Genomic DNA, 19,368 nt, shown 5'->3' on the forward strand with positions numbered 1-19,368 from the left:
GCCAGTTGCTCGGGTGCCCCTGGGGTCAGCCACACTGGCTGCTGCAGCTGCAGAAATCATGGAGGTCCTGGAGAGTCACAGAATCCATGACTTCTGTGACCAGACTCACAGCCTTAGTTATAAAGAACAACAGGTGGCACTAGCAAGTGCTGCTTCAGGCTGCAACTGAAAAGGAAACCACCATTCCCCCTCCAAGCTACAGTTCACAGCAGCACCCGGGGTTGCTTCTAGAAAGCTAAACAGACAGCTGGAGAAAGGCTTCCAGTTCATGATTCTTACATTTTAGTGACCAAGTTGGAAGGATCCCATGGAAGGAGGCAAGAGAGAGGCAGTAGAAGGAAAAGGAGAGAGTGGAAACTGCTTCTCCCCCTCCCCAAAAAATTAACCCAGCTGACGAGTCCTGGACCTTTATAACATCCTCTAACTGGATTGTAGTCTCTCTGAGCTGCACCACTGTGTTAAAGATGAGAGCAGCTACATTTGACTTGATTTTTTCCCTGCGAATCAGGTGATACCCTCAAGCTCTCACACAACCGCTGGTCAACATGGCCTTTGTCTGGGCAAAGAGTGAACACCCCTGCTCCTTATGGGACTTGCCCATTGTATCAATTTATTTTCCTCACTGGCCCATCTTTGCTTCTAAGAATGTACTGTTGCTGCCGTTGAGAGGTAGTGTGGATAGAGAAATGGGCATAGAACTATGACTCAGACATTCCTAGGTTCAGTTCCTGGCTCTGCTACTAAATTTGCCCACTGGCTGACTACCCATCTGTGACAGTTCGGAAGATAATACCTGTTCTGCCTCACATGATGACTGTAAGCATTAATTAATAGGGTTGACTGGACTATCACAATTCCATTTCACAGCAACTTTTAAGGTTTTCGAATTTGGTTTTCTTTCTGCATTGGAATGAAAACAAACCATTTCAAGCATTTAGCAAAAATGATAGGGCAGTGGCTTGGGAGGTTCAGTTCCCTACTCTGCCTGAGTGAAGCCAGAATTTTTCATCCTAGACCGCTCTCAGTCAGGCAGAGCAAGGACTCAACCCTGGATCTCCCACTTTCTGCATCATTGCCTTAACCAAAAGGCTATAGCAGGTGGGAAGTTTTCTTTTCTCCTCTCCCCTCCCTTCCTAAAATAAACTTTGTTGAAATCAACACATCTCTGTGAAACATTGGCCTTGACAAAACAGTATGTTTGGGTGAAATTTCATTTCACCAGAAATATTCTGACCAGCTGAATTAATCAGTATTTGGACAGCGTTTCAGGATGAAAGGCAAGAACTGCTGAGCTCTCAGGTAAGTGGTTAGGAACTATTCTTTTTTGGATTTTGATTTGGTTGTAATATTCATTCAGTATGTTCCAAAGTATATTAATATCTCCTAACCATATTGCTGTTTGTTTTGTTGTTTAAGAATTGGGGCAGTGACCTGTCATGTCCTGCACAGACTCCATCTGAAAGTGTCCCAACATCAGGTGAGAGAGAACTTGTTTTAGACTGAACCATCGAGAGGAGTAATCATCTGTGCTTTTTAAAAGCAAAATCTTAAAACTGTATTACTGCACATGTTGGGTGAGAGGAAAACAACCAGGTTAGGCATTGTATATCCAGCCCATAGCAAGAGCATTCTATTTTGCCAAACCCAGCATGTTCACCAGCACAGCGGCTGCATTCTAATGCACAGATAACAACTTGGCTGGCTTAATCAAGCCAGATGTGCCTGGTCCATTTGCAGCAAAGCAGCTTTGACCAACCTGGGTGCACCTACTTGATGAGCAGAACACGTGTATTGTACCCGGACATAGCGGGAATGCTTTACATCTGAGCATTTAGCAGGAAACCTAGATTTAGACTTAAAGCCAATTGAAAACAGAACAGAATGAATGTATGCAATTTTAAATCTGTCTAATCTATTTCAGGTTTTTGTAAAGTGACATGTGAAAGGTAGTGTTAAGCTCTGTTTACTTCCCTATTACTCAAGCACATGATTTGGAGCAAGCCAGGAGGCAGAAGCTAATTGCAAGTTTATTCCTCAGTCTAGTTGATTGAGGTTTGTGTAGAACCCTGAGCCTGCTTCCCCTGAAGTCAGTAAAGATTTTTTCATTGTCTGCAATCGGAAGCAAGATCACCAGGCCCTTCACCCAGGATAATATTTTCCAATGATAACTGTTAACCCTGCTTTTTCTTTCTTCTCCTGTCTAGTACATAAGCTACGGCCAACAGACATCAAAATCATAGCAGCGCTGGGAGATTCTTTGACTGTGAGTACCAGTGCTTCTCCTGAGCCTAGAATGGGAAGGGCAATTCTAGTTTCCCTGGATGCAATGATGTCAGACACCATCAGATGGAGAGCAAATTGCTGTGACTTGCCCAGCTGTGTCCATTTGCCGTAGCAATATCTTAGAGTTATGAGTGAATCTGGCAATTGTGAAACTGAGGAATAAATAGCCTGGACTAGAGCCAGAGGCAAGACCCAATCTTGCTGAGGTGCAGAGCTGCCTCAACTCCCATTCACGTTAGTAGGAGTTATGGGGACAGAACAACTCAAAGGATCAGGCTAACATTGCAGATGAGGGTTGTACATGCTTCAGTGTTTTGAGAGCTCTGTTGATCCATTTCAGTCTTGACCTACAGTAACCTTGGCTACTCTCACAATGGGCCTTGAGCTTTTCTTGGAGGACCTCAGGCCTGATCTGCAGTACTCCCTGCTATTCCAGCCCCAAGCCCCTGAACAGTGACCTGCTTGCATGTTCCCAAGAAATTTTTTTGTTACTTTTATTCTCCTGATTCATGAAATGTTTCAGAGACAATGGAAAATCTACCTTATGAGACAAGGCTCAAAGAGCATGGCTTGTTTAACCTAACCAAACAAAGGCTGAGGGGAGATAGGATTGCTCTCTCTAAATATATCAGAGGGATAAATATAGGAAGGGAGAGGAGTTATTTACGTTAAGCTCCAATGTGGACACAAGAACAAATGGATATAAACTGGCCATCATCAAGTTTAGGCTTGAAATTAGGCTAAGGTTTCTAACCATCAGAGGAGTGACGTTCTGGAACCGCCTTCTGAGGGGAACAGCTCGTGGCAAAAAGTCTAACTGACTTCAAGACTGAGCTTGATAAGTTTATGGAGCGGCTAGCATAATGGGACTTCCCACAATCGCACATAGCCAATCTGCTGCTGCTAGCAGCAAATATCTCCGATGGCTGGTGATGGGACACTAGATGGGGAGGGCTCTGAGTTACTACAGAGAATTCTTTCCCCGTTGCAGTGGCTCTGGAACCCTTTTAATAGTGGGGGTGCTGAAAGCCAGCCCCCTTACTCCTATCTGTGCCCCACCCCCAGCTGGGCCTGGAAGCAATGCCGTGTCTCAGGGAGGTGGGGGGACCCAGACACGGGTAAGGGGGCAAAGGCTGGGGGCAAGCACAGGGCCAGGAGTGGCACCTCAGGCATGGGACCTGCTGCCAGGACCCTGCATGTGGGTTCAGTATAAGAGCCCCGGCCCCAGGGCCAGCAGCCAAGGCCCTGGGAACGGGGACCCAAGTGTGGGGCCCCAAGCACATGGGGCCAGTGACCAGGGAGTGAGGTCAGCACCCCAAGAGTAGAGACCTGGGCGCGGGGGCCCGGGCACATGGCCAGTGGCCAGGAAAAGGGCTGGCAGCTGGGACCCGCGCCCTGGGAGATGCAGTCCTGCCAGGGAATCTGGTGCTTAGGGGACAATGGGGTCATAAGGCTTCCAAACTACATTTCCCATGAGCCACTGCACTGGCTTAGGTGAATGAAGAATAATGTTGAACTGACCTGAAACAAAATGTTTTAACATTTCAAAATGAATTTTTCTAAAGTTTTCATTGCACAGAAAGTTTAGCTGTTTTGACTCTTCTTTCTGATTCAGGACTAAACCAAATGTCAAAATATTGGAATTTCCCGTGGGACAGAAATTCTGCTCTTTCAGCCAATTCTACTCAGTACATTTCAACTGACCCTTTAAATGACCGATTCAGTAGCAACAGCATGGACCAGTAGAGTTCAGCCTACTGGAGGACAAAACCATTCCTGCTTTGCTCAACTTCCTCTGCTAGTCATCTTGCCATTTCATAAATGATTCTTACTGTCTTTCCAGACTGCTGTAGGAGCCAAAGCAACCAGCGTGAATGACTTGCAAACAGCCTGGAGAGGACTTTCCTGGAGGTGAAACACACAGCAGCTCTGGGTGGAAGTGTGTATGTGAGAGAATGTGCGTTCACGTGTACGTGCACGCTGCAGTGGGTGGCTGCTTAAGGATGAGTGTGACTGTGCATGCAAACATGTTGTGAATGACAGATGTAGAGGTGTTATTCTACAGTCCGTTTTGTAGAATCCCAGGTATCTCGTTGGCAGGCGTCAATGCAGTCTGTGCACCTTGAACAGCTGCTCACAAATGCAGTAGGTAACAGTGAGGTTAGACTGCACAGCTCTGATGGGGCAGCATCAGAATAAGTGGAAATAAGTGCCCCATAGTGCTCTGTTGGTAGCCTAGAAGGCTAAGTCTACACTACAACCTATGTCGGCATAACTTATGTCGCTCAGAGGTGTGAATAAATCACCTCCTGATCGACATAAGTTACCCTGACATAAACGCTCATGTGCACAGCGCTATGTCGGCAGGATAGCTTCTCCCACTGACATAGCTCCTGCTGTTCAGGGGTGGTTTTTTTATGCCAATGAGAGAGCTCTCCCCCGTTGACATAGAGCGTCTTCACCATACGCACTGCAATAGTACAGCTGCATCAGTGCAGTGGTGCCGCTGCAGCGCTGCCCGTGTAGATGTGGCACTAAGGCTGTGTGCCCTGCCTTAGCTGAAGCCCTGTTTGACTTGATATGAAATCTGCCTTTCAATACGTTCCCTGAATTCACACTTGACCTATGGTTTATCCCCTTATTCCTGGTTGAGTCTTTTCTTTTTTTTTTCTCCCTGAGCTGATACAGCAGCAACGTATGGTGACCGCATGACAGATGGTATGTGCTTACAGTATTAACCCTGCTGACTGATTGATTCTGTTTTTCTCCCCCACCCCTCTGTAGCATTGGAGGTGATGGAACCCTAGAGACTCACACAACTTTACCCAGTGAGTATTTTGAAAATTCCCAAAGTGGGGAAGGGAAAGGGCACTCTTTGCTCTAAGACTCAGCCAGGCAAATGCTCTAAGACTCGGCCAGGCAAATGCTGGAAAGTTTGTGCTGGCTTCCCACCTTCCTTACACAGGGCCCAGGATGCACGTCCGTTGGGGATCTGAGGAATTTATTCAAACCCCAGGTGAGAACTCCTGGGAGAACTGGGGAGAACTCCTCTGCTAAAAGTTTGAGTCAGTTCCTCCATTTGACGGTTCTGGATGAGGTTGTAACATCAGCACAGCTGAACAGATGAGGGGCAGATTACAGGAGGAAATGACTAAAATGACACAGATCCAAAGCAGATGCTCTTCCTTTATTTCAAGCTGTAGCCTCAAGTGACAAGGTGGAAACCTTGCAGGAACTGTGGGCTACTGATGCATTACATAGCAATTGATGGTCCACCGAGTGCTGGCTGGTCACATGGTGATGGCTCCTCCTTATTTCTAGCTGCTAAACTGTTCTGAAAGAAGCTAATAATAAGTTAAATATTTACCTAACACTAATATTATTCCATTTAAGCAATTGTTGTAGTTGCCATGGAGACTAGAAAAGGGAGGGGAAGTGATCCTTGTGACCATGAATTGGAGGGAGCTTGGTCCATGACAATTCTTCTATTAATATGCGATCAATGCTCTGGAATGGTTTGACAATGCCTGAGAGTGTGTAGGTTTTTATTTCAATCATTATCTTATATCCATGTGCCATGGGCACCACTGAGTTTTAAATCAAAATTGGTGTCTGTTTTATACTGTGTGAAGTATTATAAATGTATTGCTAACTACAAAGAGGCTTTGAATTCCACCTACTGCTTTATAGACACAGTAACAATAATAATAATTTGCATATATAATACCTTCCAGCTGAGGATCTGATTGAATTCTACAAACATTAATTAAAGCCTCGTTTCACCTTTGTGAATAGGTGTCATTACCTCCAACGTGTATATGGAGAAACCGAGGCACAGATAGGTTAAATGCCCAAAGTCTCAGTGAACGTGTCTTGACCTTTAGCCCCATGCCTCAACCATAAGACTGGCAAGTGGGTTGTGTAGGAGGGGATGCTGACCCTTGCTCACAGTGCAAAGGATAACCAGCATGTCTTCTCCTGTCTTTAAGATATTTTGAAAAAGTTTAATCCAGAACTCTTCGGCTTCTCCACTGGCATTGAAAAGGAAACAGCCGGGTTCAACTCAGCAGTGGGAGGAGCCAAAGCAAAGTAAGCACAATCACACCCTAGTCAGGGAGATAGTGGCATGAGATGCTGGTGGACTGGCAGGTTAAGCTGCATCCCAAGGCTGAGGTTACTCCTGAGTTAATATTAATTATCAAACCAGTTGCTCTTTAATGGCTGATCCTATCTATACTGTGCATATTTCTCTATGGCATAATATTCTTTCTTCTGAATATTTGAGGAGTGTGTTTGTTTGACTCTTGCTACATGGGAGAGATGTCATCTTTTGGCTAGACCTTCCCATCCCATATCTTCCGAGTCCGGTACCAGTGCTTTAACCACAAGACACTCCTTATTCCCACAGTGAATTTTCCCATAAGTCTTTTACATGTAGGTCACTGGCTCAGTGTCAGACCAGGGCTGTAAAGACCCGAAAGCCATTGCCATCTCCCAGCTGTTGAATGACTTCTGGGTAACAAGATGGTATGTCGCAGTCCAGTGCCTCATGAATAGGAGCCCATTATTAGCATTAAAAGCTATCCTGGCTAGCAGCACTAGTAGAGCAGTAGAGGATTGAATGAACTATGGAGACTGAACTCCCCTCTCCTTCCCTTGAGAACGACTCCTTCAGAGCCACTGATGGGTAAAATGTGCAGGCAGCCTATATTGCTGCTGCACCCAATCTGTGGCTACACAGAGGACTTCAGTCTCCAGGACCGTCAATCTAGCCCCTTTCACCAGCACTACATTTACTTGTAAGTGAGTTACCAGTTAGCCAGCAAAGCTTGCATGCCTGTGAAATACCTTGTCATCTCCAAGAGCAGGTTTGGGAATTGAGTGTTTTCCTCCAGTCCTTCAAGAAGAATAAGAATAACTCATCTCAGTTGCCATGCTGGCTAGAGCTCTTGCAGTTCAGATTATCCACCTATGATTATTCTCACATGTGAGCCATCGCTTTCCCTGCGTGGCCCTGGTGGTCCTGAAGTTCCATAAGATGAGACCAGGAGGAGAAATCGAAGCCTTCTCAAGTTATGTTCATTCTGCTCGTCATGTCAGAACAAGGATCTGAGTGCTCTTTTTTCTTCTCTCCATAGCAATATGTCAACCCAGGCGCGTGAACTGGTGGAGCTAATGAGAGGCAGCTCGGTAAGTGCGTAGCTTCTATAACCCATGTAGCATGTTTGGGTGGTGGGGAGAGGCGGTTTCACAGCTGGAAAAAGGATCAAGTCATTTCTCACTGGCGTCGAGGTGTATGAGTGCAGTGGGTGGATCACGGCAGCCAGGAAATTATTATTCCGTTATCTATATTAACCCTGATCAGGCCTGGGGTCCCATTGCACTGGTGCTGAACAACCACATAGGAAGATGCAGTCCCTGCCCTGTAGACTTAAACATGAAATTTAAGGCAAGGTAGGCAATGGCCTAACGTAATGGTTCTGAACCATTGAAAAGTTGGAGTGAGGAAGACGGGGTCAGGAGGCTACACAGATTGGCTGGAGAAACAGGAAGGGACTGGGAAACCAGTATGGATGGTGGCCAGGGGACTGGAATGGGGAGGAGAGGGTTAAGTGTAGAGGCAAAGATGAAAGCAGGTGGCCTGGTGAGGCTGTGGAGACAAAAAACAGTGAATTAAAACAGCCAGCAGCAGTGAGCCAGGTGTCTGGTGTAGAGGGCCTGCCCCATATCCCTGGAGTTCCTGCCTCGAGGAGGTTGGTGATGCTGGCACGCTGTGCTGGTGAGGGGGTGGCTGTAGCCTGGCCAGTAGGTCAGGCCACCTGAAGCAATGGTCCTGACCAGTCAACTGAGACAATACTGTGCAATGTGTTGGGGGAGGGGGAATCCTGAGGATGTCACAGGTTTTCTGGAGGCATAAAGTGGCCTGCTGCTTGCTCCAGAGTGGCCTACTGTTCCTGGTCCAATGGGGGCTGGGAAGGGGATTGAAGGGCTCCCTGGCTTTTATCATGGCCATAAGTGCTGCTCTTTCTGGGGTGTGTGAAAGACAGGAGACACCTGGTCTCCTCTCCTCAAGGTGTTGGTGGGGCCTACGTGGGATGTTGGGTGCTGGGGAGAGACTTGTTGATCCAGGGAGATCACCATGGGACAGAGGGAGTGCCCAGTGCTCCCTGTCTCCTTCTAGATGGTGGGTCAGAGTATTGAAAAGGCAGGGCTCTCCAAAGCATGCGTCCATGTGTAGCCGCACAGATGCATTGGGCCAAGTTACTGTCTGTTATTCTGCATTATTAATTTTTCGTCAGGGTGAGGGAAAGGAGAGAGTCTCCCTCTCTGAGAAGAGCTGAGTGGAAAAACTGGCATTTGAGCAATAGACTAAATTGTTCTCAGATTTAGCAGGGTGTGTTTCCAATCATCCACCGCTTTAAAAACAGGGGGCAGGACTCTGTCTTGCCTGGCACCCCACTGTAGGGCAAAGAGGTGGAAATGAGATGAGAATTCAGCCCTTTGGCGATTCCCAGGCCCTTCTTCTATTTGTGGGATAGATTCACAACCGTTAGTTATGTAAACTCTCTGCTCTAAAAATAGATGCTTTCCATTCCTTTCTTTGTACTACATGCTACAGAATGTTTTCCACTGCGTTCCCGCTCTCAGCAGCCCCTATTGTTGGCTGGTGGTGACGTGGATTTAGCAGCTGCCCTTATGAGCCCAGTGAAGTCACCAGCCTCCTGGACTGTTCTGTTTTAATCCAAATGTCTGTCCCCCCAGAGCTTGCCTCTCTCCTTTTCGGCATTCCTGGTAGTACTCACTCAGCTGGCAGGGATTCCCAGTGACTCATGTTCCACTGAAGCAGCTTTAGTGCATCATCGTCTAATCCTTTCTCCCTTCCCTGCTTACTGCTACACTGCACCCAGCATTTGGCACTAATGGGTAGATCTCCCCATCCCAACCCCTGCTGCTGAAATCCATTTAGAACTGTGGTCTCCGACTCCCAGTAAACAGAGCTTTGGACAGCAGCTACCCTGACAACCTACCAGGCAGCTGCCAGTTCCCCTTTCTGGTGGGAATTTCATAACAAAAGCCAAGATGTATTCTACCACCTCCCACTCGCCACATTTCCCCTCAGACACACACACACACACACACAGAGTTTCCTGACTTCACTGTTCCCATTGTTAATTCCGAATGGCTCATTTTCATTGTTTTGATACTCTTGATATACCCCATTTAACTGTATTTTTAAATGTTGGCTCCGCGTCCCTAAGCAATTTTGAGCTGTTAGAACATTGCACTCTATGCTTTTTATGTGTCACTAGAAAATTAACTTCAAGGAGGACTGGAAACTGATCACTCTCTTCATTGGAGGCAATGACCTGTGTCATTACTGCTTGGACAGGGTATGTATCTAGAAACTGGGCACATACCTCTAGGTGCTTGGCAGATGAACAAGGTTAACAGTCCAGTCATTTCCCCTTTATCAGACAGCCAATGCCCTTGTACCTCTAAAAAGCAACAGGAACTTGTGTTCATTTAATATCTCCCTTACCTGAAATGAGTGCGCTGCTTTTACAGTGGGATATTGGAGCTCTAAATCAGGGCTTCATTAGCAGTAAGTCATTATTTAAGAGCTAAAGATCTATCCCGCACTGTACAACACAGGAGAAGAAGAGACAGTCCCTGCCTTGAGGAGATTTTAATCTAAATAGACCAAACAATCCGAATGTGAAAGGCCACATGTATATTCTTACTGAGACATTGAAGTGCCATTGTGTTCTGGAAAGTGACTCCATAAAAATGCCATAAGGGGATTCCACGTTTCTGGTCTTAGTTAGAGTTGCCAACCTTCCAGGATTGTCTTACAGTCTCCAGGAATTAAAGATTAATCTTTAATTAAAGATTATGCCATGTGATGACACCTCCAGGAGTACGTCCAATCAAAATTGGCAACCCTACAATAGCACCAGAGCAGGGGTGGGCAAACTTTTTGACCCGAGGGCCACATCAAGTAATAGAAATTGTATGGTGGGCCATGAATGCTCACTAAATTGGGGTTGGAATGTGGGAGGGGGTGAGGGCTCTGGGGTGGGGCTGGGGATGAGGAGTTTGGGGTGTAGGAGGGTGGCTCTGGGCTGGAACTGAGGGGTTTGGAGGGTGGGAGGTGGCTCAAGGCTGGGGCAGGGGTGCAGGTTCTGGCTGGGGGTACAGGCACTGAGGTGGGGGTGGGGATGAGAGGGTTTGGGGTGTGGGGTGCAGGAGGGTTCTCTGGGCTGGGATCAAGGGGTTTGGAGAGCGTGAGGGGGATCAGGACAGGGGCAGGTGGTTGGGGCATGGGGAGAGGCTGTGGGGGTGCAGGCTCTGAGCGGCGCTTACCTCAAACGGTAAGCAGTGGCATGTTCCGGCTCTGGCTCCTATGCGGAGGCACGGCTGCCCCATCTGCAGGCACCCCTCTGCAGCTCCCATTGGAGCACGCAGGAGCCGTGTGGTGTGGCCCCTGACCCAGTGCCCCGGCCAGAGCGCTGGAGCAGGGCTGAGCTGCATGGACCAGCTTAAAACAGCTTGCGGGCAGGATCTGGCCCACGGACCATAGTTTGCCCACCCCTGCACCAGAGCAAATATGATCATGTTGCAAGTAGAAATGTCTTTTCCTAACTACCAGCCATACAAGCTTACCATGCTGATCTGAGAGTCAACCTGGGTTATTTCCTTCTCACATATCAGCCCCAGTAGTAAAGGTTCTGCAGGACAAACTATTGGCCTGAACCAACACCCACTGATTTAAATTGAAGTCTTTCCATTGACTTTCAATGAGGCCTCAATCTAGCACAGGGGCGGGCAAACTTTTTGGCTTGAGGGCTGCATCAGGTTTCGTAAATTGCATGGAGGGCCGGTTAGGGGAGGGGGTCGTGGCTTGGCCCCCACCCTCTATCTGCCCCTCCCCTTCCCGGGACTTCTGCCCCATTCATTCCCCGCTGTTCCCTGACGGCCGCTCTGGGACCCTTGCTCCATCCACACACCCATGCTCCCCATCCCCTGACTGCTCCTGGACCCCTGCCACCCCATCCAACCTCTCCTCTCATTCCTGACGGCCCCCCTTGGGCTGCTGCCCCATCCAATCACCCCTTCTCCCTGTCCCCTGACTGGCACCGGAACCCCTGCCCCTGACTGCCCCCCACAACCCCATCCAACCCCCCCTCCTTCCTGACTGCCCCCCCTGAAACTCCTGCCCCCATTCAACTGCCTGTTCCCCCCCAACCGCCCCAACCCCTATCCACACCCCCACCCCCTGACCACCATTCCGAACTCCCCTGCCCTCTATCCAACCCCCCTTGCTCCCTGCCTCCTTACTGCGCTGCCTGGAGCACCGGGTGGCTGGCAGGGCTACAGCCATGCCACCTGGCTGGAGCCGGGCCATGCTGCCATTGCTGCCACCATGCAGCACAGAGCACTGGATCAGGCTGGGCTCTGCAGCTGCGCAGCCCCAGGAGCTCACAGAGCTTTGCGCCAGCAGCGGAGTGAGTGAGAGAGCTGAGGTTGCAGGGGACAGCAGGGGAGGGGCCATAGTTTACCCACCTGCAACTCCTCATGCAAAGTGGGGTTGCATAGGTATCGCTCAGTGCCTAATTTGGCTTGCAGAATCATTTATTACTGGAGATTATATGCTGGAGGAAAGAACCCAGCTTGATTCTCAGATCCCAGATTTAATTTCCAGGGCTGGCAGTTAGGAAAACAAATCTGTCTGGAAATGGATCAAACTAGGTCTGGAGTCAGTGAAACACATTAAACATGATTTATTTGGTCATTCTTCAGAGTAAAAATGCACCTTAAAAGAATGCTGACAAGAATTGTTGTAAAACAAGACTGGATTTGGATTAAGGGATTGTATTGGTCACATGGAAATGCCACACTTACTAGACAAGCTGCACATGTGCCACAAGAGGAACAGAACTCAGTAGCTATCTGCTCAAAATATACAGGCCTGTGCTATTGGAGACAAAAAGGAGCATTTGGTCAATAGTATAGAATCTAGCCTCTTGCAGGCTTTGCTAGGGACTAGAGGTTATGGAATGGATCCACTGGGGTTTTTTTCTTTCAGCCATAGTTTCTTGCACACTGGAAAAATGACTGATCTAATTTTCCTTTTATACAGGAGACCTATTCAGTAGAAAATTATGTAAAACATCTTCAGGACACTCTTGATATTCTATACCGGGAGGTAAGGTTTTAAGATACTGTAACAGAACTCTGAATTCTTGGCAATCACACTCAGATGTTTCTCACCTCTGACAGAGTATCTGCAATTTTGTTTCATTCAAGGCCTTTCTCCAGATAGCTAGAGTAGTTATGTTAACACTGACTAATAGTCCAATGACCTTGCTAGCTAATGGGCAGTAAAGTGGTGGGCTGCTGCTTTGGGGAAAACTACAGCATAGGGCTGCTTTTGCTACCAGGAGTCATTTCCACGTGTGACTGGCATGAGCTGGGGTTAAAAATAAAAAACAAGAATGAGCAAAATTGTTTCATCAAATCATGGACTACATAGCTGTCAGTTGAATTTAGAAGATGTTTTCTGAGGAATCCAACTTCCCTGTACATGTGAGATAATGCCTCCTGCGCCTCTACAGAGAAAAAGCACAGGAGCAGTGGAAGAACTAACTGTTCTTGATTTTCACATCTCAGTGAGGGGAGGGAGGGAAACGGATACACAAACACTGCAGAAGCTGAACAATATGCATGCTGCGGTCACGCAACCACAGGACTTTCTACAGAATCCTCCTCTTGCCTACTCCTCGCCTTGGCATTTTGCTCCAGAATCTAAACCATTCTTTTAGGTTTTTTTAAAAATTGCATTTCTAGCCCTTGTGATTGTGAAAATAACCATGAGAGGACAAAAGAAGAGGAAGGCTGGTCAGTGGCCTAGGCTCTTGGGAGAGATGGGTTCAATTTCCTGCTCCATCCCAGACTTCCTGTGTGAACTCGGGCAAGTCACCTAGTCTCATGCCTCAGTTTCCCATATGTAAAAAGGGGATAATACCACTGCCCTGCCTCATAGTGGAGGGGGGAGTTGTGAGGATACTTTAAAGACTGTGACGTGCTCAGCTACTCTGGTCATGGGGACCATCCAAGTACTGAAGAAAGATATATAATTGTTTGTTTGTGGGTATATGTGTTCCCGGAAAAATATTTTGACTTAAAAGCAAAGCAGGCATACACAAGCACATAATACATTCACAGACCTCTGCACACTGATCCTTACACACTCCACCATGTATGCACCTATAACCACATATTCTCACACATGTACCCACACATAATGTTGCAGTGTCTAATAGATAGCATCAGAACTGACTGTAACACAATGGCACCTGATCTCTGCTACAAAGAGAAAGAGGTGACCATATGCCCCATCTGACCATTCCTGGATTTTTTTAGTCCAAGAAAACACACTAATTAGCTACTTAATCTTTTGGCTAAGTCCTATGAGGGTGGAAACAAGTTGCTGCAGCTAACCATGGGACACTATCCACATTCTCCATCATCGACATGAGGAAGAAACTTTCTCTTCTGACTCTGCCCTGGGCTCAATGTTTCAGAGTCAGAGGGTTTGGACTGGAATGCCTGTTGCTAGTAGTGGTGCAGAATGCCGTGTTGGCAAGTTACACAGACAAATTCTGAATCCCAGTTAATAACCTCAATGAACTATATATAGGGCCAGATTGTGTTCCTTTTACATGGGTGTAATTCCTTGGACTTCAGCAGTGACTCCTGATTTACAGTGATGTAACAGAGAGCAGGATCTGGCTTGTCACTTTATCCCTCAACACCAGCACTGGCCAGGCAGGTGAAGAGTGGTGGCTTTAATCCTACTTATGCCTAGGGCACTGAGGTGTGTGGGACCTGGGTGGAAATGCAGGTCAGTGCACCGAGCATTTCTTCTACGGCCTGACTCCAACTTAACTTACAAATTATATTTAAATGGTTTTCTCCATCAAGCCCTCAAGAGAGATTTATTTACATAAAAAATCTGGCACAACTGATGGTGTCCACTCAATGATAGCCCAGGATTAGCACAGGAGATGGTGCTGCTGGTCAGGCTGGAGATGCCTTGGCAAAACCATGTGGTGGCGCAGGGCAGGAGTGACAAAGAGTGCAGCAAGTCAAGACTGAGCTGCAAGACTGAGCCTTACATAGATTCTCTTTGTATTTGGGTTTGTATCTGAGACCAATATTTTTCTCCTGAGGATTTTTGCTCCCCGACCCTTCCTCTCTCCCATCCCACATCCTTGCCTTCTCCAGATCACAAATTCACATACTTTTGCGGTAAAACCCAAGTACACAGCACAGCCCTGCTTACCATTCTGACTGCTAAACAAAGTGTGCAAGCCTCTATTTACTGTCAACCAACAGAAGTGCTCCAGTGAGTTAGGCTGCAGTGGCAGCCAGTGAGGTTGTTGATTCATATCCACTGTACATCTCCCTCCCTCCTCTACATTGCCCTTGTATGCTGCTAATCCCTCTCAGTGCTCCCTGTACTCACTGTTTCCTACCAGTCTTGTTATGTAACTGTATTGTGCTCTGTGCATTAACACGTCTGATTTCTTTGAACCCTGCAGCTCCCTCGAGCCTTTGTCAACCTGGTGGAGATCATGGAGATTGCTGGACTGCGTCAGATAGAAAGGGAAACTTCAGAGTGTCTCGTTCCAGGGACGTAAGTGTGCAAATCAAATATCAATTTCTACTGGATGCTATTTTTTAGGCATAATCAATATCACTGATATTAGTAAGACAACCATACAGGACTTAAAAGCCTCTACCTTGTTGGATGTTATTGAACCTGGGAATGGTGATGCTACAGATACTATATATCATAATGATGCTATTGAGTCCAGTTCTTCCCCCTCCTATTGACTTCAACAAAAGTGGCACGCACTTAAATGAGGGCAGCATTGCGGTTACCGAATTCCTGTTTATTCCACCATAAAGTTAGCTTTGGGCTGAAGCCACAGAGGATGAAACTGGATCTGAACATCATTCAACATCCAGGAACATTTGAAACTGGAGTTCTGGCTCTGATCCATCCCTATATACAATTTTATTTTGACAGAAACTAGATCCTCAGTCCAGCAAAGCACAAATACTTTATCTTGTTGACTCAAGCTCACTGAACTAGTCAGCATGGGAACACTAAAGGCTAAAGTAAGTCTAGGGCTCCGGAAACCTACCTCACTGCTAAAAAGCTTCTGCACTCTAGTGAACATCAGTCAAACATCGCCACCTCTCTCGCCGGTACTCACTGAGGCTGGCCATCATGCCACAAACAGAATAATTTTCATAATGCTGAACTTCAAAGCCCTTTTGCATCGGCCCCGATTCCAGATCAGGGTCCTTCAACAGTCAGTGGAATCCCCAATGCCTGAATCCATACTCAGCTTCATTCCTTACCCCGCTGGTAGGACCAACAATTGTAGTGCAAAACCCTGAACTCCATTCTTTGCAGGCAAGTAAACAAGGAACTGGCTTTCAGATCAAAAAGAGCTTATCAAAAGCTTATCCAAAAAGATTGATAGGTGACTTGATATAAGTTTGATACACATATCAAAGTATGAGTAGCTTCACGGGGATATAATACCTGGTACTGAGATACTCTTTCATCTTCTGGAGAAAGCCATAACAGGGACCAATGGCTGGCAGCTGAAGCCAGACAGATTCAAATTAGGAATTAGGCACAAATTAATAGTGAAGGTGATTAACTACAGGGGAAAAACCCCTAAAGTAAGTGGTACAGTCTCCATCACTTGACATCATCAAATCAAGACTGGATGCTTTTCTGGAAGATGTGTTCTGGTTAAACAGATAACTTGGTGAAATGTACTGGCCTGTGATATACAGGAGGGCCGATTAGATGATCTAATGGTCCCTTCTCACCTTAAACTCTATGAATCTATGAAATCCTGCTTTAAAACATATTTGTAGATTTTTAAAGTCTAACACACATGATCTGCTACTACTATGTCATGTTAAACAGTTTGGATCTGATTTTCAAAAGAGTTGAGCACCTGCAACTCCTGTTGACTGTAAGTGGAAGTTGTTGGGGTTCAGTGCCTCTGAAAAACAGGTGATTTATTGGGAGGGAGTGTTTCCTTCCCCAAAGCTCTCCTATCCATCTTGAAACTAGTCTAGTGATTTAATTTCTGCATTTAATAACTTAAGCCATCTAGAGCTTTTTGGAACTACACTATGTTATTAACGAATACACAGACTGTCCAGGGTGGGTGTTGATTTTGGTATTTTTGTTTTCTTTCAAGGACTCTTTGCCCATGTTTCTTAACCCCACAGGAAAGCTCTCCTGAACTACAAGAAACGAAAATAATGAACAAAGATTTTCAGGTAACACCTGGATTATATTTCCTTAATTGTTCATCTCTCCCCTGCCCGCGCTCACCCATTTTTGTTATGTGTCTCATCTTCCACATAGAACTGCAGCATATTTTAAGATGTAGTTGGTGAAAGTGAAAGACCCCATTTTGATGTACGTGTAGACTGAAGACCTAGCTACTGTCTGGGCAGTGGTGATGCAAGTTTCCTCATTCTTCCCTACCATTTCAGTGGGGAAAGACCATGGCCTATTTAGACTTTGGCTCTTTTGTTTGGCCTGCCAAACAAAGGCTAATTATTGCCAATGTAGTAGTGTTTATTTTGGGTTATGTTCATTTGTCCAGTATTAACTTAACTAAGATCTAGTCAGATTTCACACAGGCCAATAGCTATTAGATGAGAAGAATTTTCAGTCATTATTATGAAAATAGGAATTACCATATCAGATCAGACCCAGGCTCCCAACTAGTTCAGTGTCATGTCTCCAAGAGTGGGCAGTATCAGATGCTTCTGAGGAAGGTGAATGAATCCCTGTGCTGGACAACTATTAAATAACCCACCCATAAGGGAAAATTCTCCCTAACCTCAGGAGTGGGGGAAGGTACAATTGATATGTGACTGGAAGCATCAAGGTTTACAACCATAAACTATTGGCCTATCTAACATAATAATGGATATTCTCACTTTCTATATAAGCATCTGTGGCCAAAATTTTCATAAGTGACTACTAATTTTGAGTGCCCCAATTTTTGAGTACCAAAATTAACACCTTTATGGGACCTGATTTTTAAAAAAAATACTGAGTATCAACCCTCTGAGAACCAGGTCTCTTTAAGATGTGTCAGTTGAGGAGCTCAGACTTACTAGTCACTTCTGAAAATTTTGGCCCTAATCCTTTTTTCGAATCCTAAGCTTTAGACCTGGCTGATGTCATATAGCACTAAGTTGCACAAGTTAATTTATGCATTGTGTTTATTAATATATATAAAATATCTTTTTATCCACTTTCGAATCATTTATGTATGTGCATTTAATCTAGTCACATTCTCCTTCTATGGCAGTCTCTCCACATGTTCAATAATTTTCTTTGCCATTTTCTGTTCCCTTCTGTGCTATGTAGGCTGGCTTTATACTAATGATCTAGAGAGGTGAAAGACTCATAGTTTATAACCCTTGTTTGATGGAGGAGATAAATCTTGTAATGATTTTTTTGTTTTGCATCGTGCAATCCCATACAGATCAAGAGCATGCTGATGGCTAACACAGGTCGCTATGCACAGCGTGAGGATTTTACTGTTGTGGTGCAGCCGTTTTTCCGAAATACCATCATCCCACTAGACAACGTGAGTCCTGTTTTATTACCTACCATTTCTGAGGCCAACATCAAGATTTATTTTGGACTGTAACATCTGTGGGGCAGGGACCATGTCTTCTTTTATGTTTGCACAGATTCTAGCATATTATGGGCACTGCAAAAAAAAAATGAAACAATGAAAGTAAGAAAGAGTGTATTGCTTGTGAATCTGCTGGAGATATCAAGTGACATCAGGAAATATGTGAGCTGGGAATGCACTGATTGAAACCTCTCAAAAAAGCCATAGACCAGCTCTCCTCCCATTCTTAACCCTTGCATCTTGCATGCAGTGGTAGTTAGGAATGCAAAAACTCAATGTGAAACTCAGCCCAAACCAACCAGTTTTGCACAGTATCTATCCTTTTGCCTTATCTCCACAGAACTCCAGCACATTTTAAGAAGTAAACGTAGGTTCTACTGAAAGATGCAATATTGACATCTGGAGACCAAAGACTAGCTACCATGTTGGTAGTAGTAGGGCAAGCTTGCCCTACAAAACCTTTGTGCTTCAACTCTATCGACCTACAGTCTTGGTTTTCACTTGAAAACCAGCCCCAAATTTGCCTGAAAGGTTTAAGAAACTGAAGTCGAGCTTCAAGAATTCAACAAACAACAATAAATAATCACAATCTTTTGAACCTGAATGAAGATTTGGGTTGATACTGCAGTGACTGGTGCCCCTATGAGATCCTCAATAGTTAGATAGTTCAACCACAAGCTCTTGGGTTTGATGCAGAAATTACTGGATGAAATTCTGTGGGCTGTGTTATGCAGGATGTCAGACAAGATCTTTGGTTCTTGAGATACAATCCATGGGCTGCGATGAGGTGCTACTCAGGTTGGTTTATAGCATCAGAATAAGAATGCATCATCTGCACACTGATTAGAATGACTAAGTTGGTTTGCCAAGTATTTTTGGCTTTTAGGTGTGATATGCTGGGTCTCAAAGTCTGAGGAACCACTGGGGTCAGTTATCATGTTGAGCCCTTCTAGCTTTAAAATCTATGGATGTTACGCAAACAAGCACGGCCTCTTGATTGGTTGAAATTGTAGGTGCTGCTTTCTATGGACTAATCATGTGGACTATGGGCCCTTGGAGATGGAATCAAGATGTGTGTTTGCCCCCAACCGCAGGAGGAAAGGAGCCCAATAAGGCTGAAATAGCAGTCTCATTTACAAGGGGAAAAGATCCTTTGATGCTGGGGCGAATTATTGCATTTTTTTGAATTGTAGAATGGAAAGCCAGACCTGAGTTTCTTTTCCATGGATTGTTTTCATTTCACTGAGAGAGGCCATGCTGAGATGGCCATAGCGCTCTGGAATAATATGGTAAGAGGTCGTAGAACGGATGCATATATATATAT

At 45.8% G+C, this 19,368-nt stretch overlaps 1 protein-coding gene across 1 annotated transcript in view; it reads left to right on the top strand.

The window, feature by feature from the left end:
• The window catches only part of PLB1 (phospholipase B1), a 123,186-nt gene that overhangs the window by 98,337 nt on the left and 5,481 nt on the right, over window positions 1–19,368 (top strand). Inside the window, exons 45-56 of the mRNA XM_030554284.1 lie at window positions 1,417–1,477; window positions 2,205–2,263; window positions 4,127–4,194; window positions 5,068–5,111; window positions 6,273–6,372; window positions 7,422–7,473; window positions 9,594–9,674; window positions 12,425–12,490; window positions 14,889–14,983; window positions 16,581–16,662; window positions 17,889–17,993; window positions 19,238–19,333. Coding sequence (XP_030410144.1) covers window positions 1,417–1,477; window positions 2,205–2,263; window positions 4,127–4,194; window positions 5,068–5,111; window positions 6,273–6,372; window positions 7,422–7,473; window positions 9,594–9,674; window positions 12,425–12,490; window positions 14,889–14,983; window positions 16,581–16,662; window positions 17,889–17,993; window positions 19,238–19,333 — 909 coding nt within the window. The remainder of the gene's footprint in view (window positions 1–1,416; window positions 1,478–2,204; window positions 2,264–4,126; window positions 4,195–5,067; window positions 5,112–6,272; window positions 6,373–7,421; window positions 7,474–9,593; window positions 9,675–12,424; window positions 12,491–14,888; window positions 14,984–16,580; window positions 16,663–17,888; window positions 17,994–19,237; window positions 19,334–19,368) is intronic.

Source organism: Gopherus evgoodei, chromosome 3 (genome assembly GCF_007399415.2).
Source record: "Gopherus evgoodei ecotype Sinaloan lineage chromosome 3, rGopEvg1_v1.p, whole genome shotgun sequence".
NCBI classification, from domain to species: Eukaryota; Metazoa; Chordata; order Testudines; family Testudinidae; genus Gopherus; species Gopherus evgoodei.